The following is a 5,894-nucleotide window of genomic DNA, read 5'->3' on the forward strand; positions in this document are numbered from 1 at the left end:
TGTCGCCAGAGACCTGCAAATTGCACAAGCAACATGGCACACGTGGAGTTCTATGTGTTGGATGAGGGGGTGTTGCTGCTGGCCCGTGGGCCTGGAATGACATTTTTGCTGTTGATGACAACCAGGAGCCGGGTGTAGAACAGCTTCAATACAGACATGCCTACAGACAGTTTGTGCTGTGGCAGCATCAATAGTTTTTTTAAACAGCACCTTATGGAAGAAACATTTGTGAATGTAAATTGTATGTTTTGTTCCCTGTTACCTCTGCAATTGTGCACTTTACTGCCATTTATGTTAGTTTAACTTTTTTTTATTTGCATGTAAATAATGAAGTAATTTTTGGAAAAGTTCAATATTTTAAATCATTTATTACAACTATTTACAAGGACAAGAGGAATGTCTCCTCTTTCAATGTGGGCCTGCACAAGTTCTGCAGTGGTTGGTGGCGGTACAGCAGCAAGCAAACCCAAGCGCAAGTTTGCGGGGAAGGCCTCTCCCACTTGCAATTCTTCTCCCAAGAATGGAATTCTGGAGGTCTTTTATGTAGCTATACTGCGTCTTCTCCTTTATGGTGTGTAGACACTTCAGCTTTTGGTATCTTCTATATCTGTAAAGGAAGTGGAGATTTTAGTTTAGTCATTTCAAAAGTAAAACAAAAAAACTGCAAAATGTGCAGTTGTTACAGTAAATACTTTAGTGTTTTTGTGTCCATCCTTGTTACGGGCTGGCAGGCGATGATTGTGGTTATTGTAATCCAATGCAGCAAGAAAAGTTTGCGTCCTGTATACAGGTGGGCTGTAGGCAAAGCGCTTTGCAGAGTATATGATTTTGGAAGCTTTCCAAATCAAACGTGGTCCTGGGGGGGAGGGGGGAGACACACATTAGTAACAATTCTTACCACAATGGCATAAAGGGTAAATCTGTTCAGCCATCACTTCCAGCCTGCTCTCCTCAAACAACTACAAAGATGTGCTAAAGACACACATCTACCAATACTGTGAATGACAAGGTAAAAGGGAAATATTTCAGTCTTGGTAGATTAGATTCAACTTTGTCATTGTGCAGACTTCAAGTACAAAGACAACGAAATGCAGTTTGCATCCAACCAAAAGTGCAAAAAGAGCAAAAAAGTGCAATTCTGACAGGACAAGAAATATAGTGCAGTGTAGACAGTAGTGTACAGTTGGTTTTATAGAAGGTGGTTAAGAGTAATATGAATTAAATATAAATTTGTGCAGGGTATTATATATTAGCAGTTACCTTATAAGAGCAGAATAAATATGGCTATGTAATATGAACAATCCATGAACAACATGTTATAGATATGTGCAATATAGTAGCAGTAACATTATAATAGTAGTGACAATAATATAGATATATGCAGTGTATTATTATAAGAAAAACAGAATAACTATGGATATTCAGTATGAACCATATAGACAGATATGTACAGTATGTACAGCTATGTGCAGTGTGGTAACTGTACCATTGTAGTGCAGAAACAGTAACATTATAAGAGTAGTAAGAATAAGTGTATGTGCAGGATGAATAGTATGAAGAGCAGTAGACTATGGCGGTTTAAGAGTAGTTACAGTATATACATTGGAGCTGGGCAATATATCGATATTATATCAATATCGTGATATGAGACTAGATATCGTATTACATTTTGGATATCCTAATATCATGATATGACATAAGTGTTGTCTTTTCCTGGTTTTAAAGGCTGCATTACAATAAAGTGATGTCATTTTCTGAACTTACCAGACTGTTGTAACTGTTATATTATTTGCCTTTACCCACTTAGTCATTATATCCACATTACTGATGATTATTTATCAAAAATCTCATTGTGTAAATATTTTCTGGAAGCACCAATAGTCAACACTACAATATCGTTGTGGTATCGATATCGAGGTATTTGGTCAAAAATATCGTGATATTTGATTTTCTCCATATCGCCCAGCCCTAATGTACATTTGTAAATAAATTAGGGCTGTCAAATGATTAAAATTTTTAATCAAATTAATCAGAATTTTCAGTTTTTCTGAAATGCATACCAAAAGATAAATAACAGGACACAGATACATAATTTTCATATTATGTCTGTTTATTAACACAGCCAAATAATGGTGGTTTAAATCAAGCTGAAACATACTACACACCATAATATTTGTCTTTGTAATGTCCCATCGCTTCCTCTTTGGCATTCCTCTTAACCAGGATTTACAATTTACAGTATTCAATTGAACAGAAAGCAATAAATGTAGTCAAATCATAACAGTGGCCTACCACATTTTTGCACAATTTGAGTCATCTGTTGCATTTTTATGTGGAAAAAAACATTTTCAATAAAACTTTTAAATCAAACCAAAGAACAATCTTTTACCTTTTCCTCCATTCTTTAATCCAGTTGCTCAAGAATCCAGTTGCTAACTACTATAACATGTTGCACTGAAACTGGTCTTTTTGTTTGAACATCACCTTTCAAATCTACTGAGCTTCATCATCTTTCAGCCAGTTGCTGAGGCAAACTAACTTGTTCACATTTTCCGAAAGTAAAGCTGACCTTTTCTCGTTCACAATGTGACCTGCAACTGAGAAAAGTCGTTCACAGGGAACAGTGGTTGCAGGAGTGGCTAGATATTTGTGAGCTAGTGAGGCCAGCTTCTCATGGGCTCCTGAATGAGATGCCCACCACCTCAAGGGGCAGTCCTTCAATTTAATGGTGGGCTCTGCTCTGTACCTCTGTATGGCAGGTTGGACCTCTTCATCTTCTGATTCTGAATCTGAGCCCATTTGCAGAAGGCTGATTTTCTTCCTGGGTGGCCCATCATCATGTGTCTGTGAAGACCTTCTGGGTGATTCTTGTTGCAGCATCCCTTCAAGTGTGGTCCACACCTCTTCCCTGTCTGTCTTGGGCATGCATTTCAAGTCTTTGAAACGAGGATCCAAAACTGTAGCAATCTGGAGCCATGCATTGTTGAGCTGTTCTTGACGGGATGCTAGGTCCTCCTTGAACTTGGTCTTGAATCTCACCACATATGCAGGGTCCTCATCACAGGCTTCCATCTTGAGACGCAAGTGGCAGAGAGAAGGTAGTACCACAGAACAGGAGACATAGGCCTCTCCACCCAGGAGCTCAGTTACATACCTACGCACACAAACACACACATGCACACAGAGACAGTGTATTATTAGAACAGTGGTTATCAACATATTATTATTATTATTATTATTATTTTTTTTTTTTACATACATACATGTTATTGATATTTGACTTTATTCATTCCAGAAAATAATCAAAGCAATGTTATTTGATAAGTTACAGACTGATTTACCTGCATGGCTCTAGAAGTGTCTCCAGCCTCTGCAGTTTATCCCACTCTGCTGCGGTCGGCAAGACGAGTTTGTGCTCCTGATTGTCCAGGGCTGCGATGACAGCCTCTTTATTTCTGCTCACGCGCTTGACCATTTCCAGCGTCGAATTCCAACGTGTTGGAACATCCTGGATCAATGGCTCTTGCTTCTTTCCCAGGCTGACTTGTTGTGCTTGAAGCTCCGCAGCATTTGCTGGGCTGTGCTTAAAATGACCGACAACTTTGCGAGCCTTGGCCAAAGCATTTACAAAGCCACTGTCAGCAAGACTCACTGTGACACTTCTCTGCACCATGTGAGCGACACAGTTCATGTGTTCATAGCGTGTAAGTCGAATTGCGGCAACCATGTTGCGTGCACTGTCAGTCCCAATGGTTGTCGTCTTGCCCTCGATGTCCCACTTACGTGCAACAGACAGGAACTGTTCTTTACAAGCCTCCGCAAAATGACGCTCCTCAGTTTTTAATATAGTCAGCGCAAAAGACTTCAGTTCCCACGTGTCACTGATGAAATGTGCAGTTACTCCGAGGTAATTGTTGTTACTCACTGATGTCCAATGGTCTCCTGTCAGGGCGATATGATTTACTTGAGCCAAGACCTCTTTCCTTTTTTCTCTCGTGGATTTTCGTCATAACTGTGGCTCTTGACGGTGGCTTATAGGATGAGTCTTGAGACGCCACTTGCAAAACATCAAGGAAACCTGAGTCTTCTACAATGCTAATGGGTCTACAATCCTTTGCAATCCATTTTGCTATTGTGTTGGTCAAATTATCTGAGGTTGATTTTGTTAATGGCCTGCGAACATTCAGCGTGGTCTGGCGCAAACCACTTGCTGAACCTGACGGCCCAGCAAACGCATGTTTGGCGTTGACATGGTACCTCAAGCTTGAACAGCTCCGGTGAAATTGAAACTCCTTGTTACAAATCTTGCAAATAACCTTGTACTTGTTAACTGTACCATCATCATTCTTTTTATATTTGAATCCGTCAATAGGCCCACTTTGCTCACCTTGCTCCATCTCGCCTCTAGCTCCCAACCACTTTCCTGACTTTCCTGACCTGAATAATTTGTCACACTGCGCATGCGTGAAATGCGTTAAAAAAATTGACGTAATTAACAACAAACAACTAATTAACGTCGTTAACGCGCTATTTTTGACAGCCCTAAAATAAATACAATAGTAACTTTAGTGCATGTGTAATTGCATGACCGTAGACGCATACCTGAAGTTGATGAACTTCTTTACCTAGCTCAACCAGCGCTTGTCAAGCACGATTGCTGTAAGTGCCTGGTGAGCTGCTAAACCTGTAATCACATATCAGAGTGAGTAGAAATCACATAATTCAGAGCAAATGAAAATCAAGCGACTATAATTGTTCAAACCTTGCTGGATCCATGGCTTGTTTTGGCTGCCTTCATCCAGAGGCTCATGTTCACAGTATCCAGTTGCTCATGAATGTTGGTTGCGGACATGGTGTAGGGCTCCATGCCACATCATCTGCAGAAATGGACCACCACACATTACATACAGACACAAACTTCACCTTTCTGCATGCCCAAAGTAATACTTTTTACAGCTAAAAAAATACCTTGAACTGCTCCTCTGTCAACGCTTGTTTGCAGCAATGTCAATTCTGGCCTTCATCCAGTCTAGCATTGGATTCTGATTTTTTTATGGTGCCAGCTTGATCGCACAATACAAAAGTAACAAAGGCACGGTTAATATATTGCTGTAAAATATTACATTACCAAGACAGTAAGGCAAGTCAACATATGCAATCTCCAGCCTTTCAGGGCATTGATTAGTCTGTAAAATACTGAATAAGTTGGGATGATTGTATACCTGTCGTAACTTCTTTCCAAGATTTTTGGCGGCATGCCATATGTCAAGAGAGTAGTGAATTTCTTTATAGCGTCCACGCTCTGGATCTGTAACAAACAACATAGCATTTGTAATAACACAATTATCAGCAGAAAAAAGAAAAACACATGGCTCCAGACAACACATCCAATGAGTTATCCTTACCCTTACTAAGCAAGGCAGAGATTTAGGTGGGCATCCGTGACGACTTCTGTGAGAGGAATTTCCTGGATTAGTGCGTCCATGGTCCTGATGCAACATTCCTTCTCCATAATCACGGAATTCCTGTTTGTTTCAAGCTTGTCTATGGTGACAATGTGCATGATGTCTCTTGACTCTTGCTCAAGAGTTGTGTAAGTGCAGTATTGTGCACAGTGGCCTGTAGCAAAAAGAAAGAAAAGAAAATGTTTCAGTTCACAGTTCAGCTGTCAGCATGTGGACTGTATGCATCATTTGCTCTCTCACACACACACACACACACACACACACACACACACACACACACACACACACAGTACCTGGAGAGTCCATTCTGCCATCACCTAGTGAATAGAGCAAAAATACATTCATTAGAATCACAGGTTATACACCATCACAGCTAACTACAAGCATATAAATGTAATGGTGGTTGACAAATATGCAAAACCATACCTA

The 5,894-nt window shown here is 40.1% G+C and overlaps 1 protein-coding gene and 1 long non-coding RNA gene across 2 annotated transcripts; both read right to left on the bottom strand.

The window, feature by feature from the left end:
• Positions 1-2,493: 2,493 nt before the first annotated feature.
• Positions 2,494-4,287, bottom strand: LOC120566513 (zinc finger BED domain-containing protein 4-like). Its single transcript, XM_039813040.1, has 2 exons — positions 3,342-4,287; positions 2,494-3,154 (listed from the first exon to the last, which is right to left on the bottom strand). Exons 1-2 carry the CDS (start codon positions 3,725-3,727, stop codon positions 2,494-2,496), a joined length of 1,047 nt encoding a protein of 348 aa, XP_039668974.1. The 5' UTR covers positions 3,728-4,287.
• A 693-nt stretch (positions 4,288-4,980) lies between these two features.
• LOC120567107 lies at positions 4,981-5,567 on the bottom strand. Its single transcript, XR_005640519.1, has 3 exons — positions 5,406-5,567; positions 5,223-5,308; positions 4,981-5,063 (listed from the first exon to the last, which is right to left on the bottom strand). It is a non-coding gene; the product is annotated as an uncharacterized LOC120567107 (long non-coding RNA).
• Positions 5,568-5,894: the final 327 nt, after the last annotated feature.

The sequence above is a fragment of the Perca fluviatilis genome, chromosome 10 (assembly GCF_010015445.1).
Source record: "Perca fluviatilis chromosome 10, GENO_Pfluv_1.0, whole genome shotgun sequence".
In the NCBI taxonomy this organism is placed as follows: domain Eukaryota; kingdom Metazoa; phylum Chordata; class Actinopteri; order Perciformes; family Percidae; genus Perca; species Perca fluviatilis.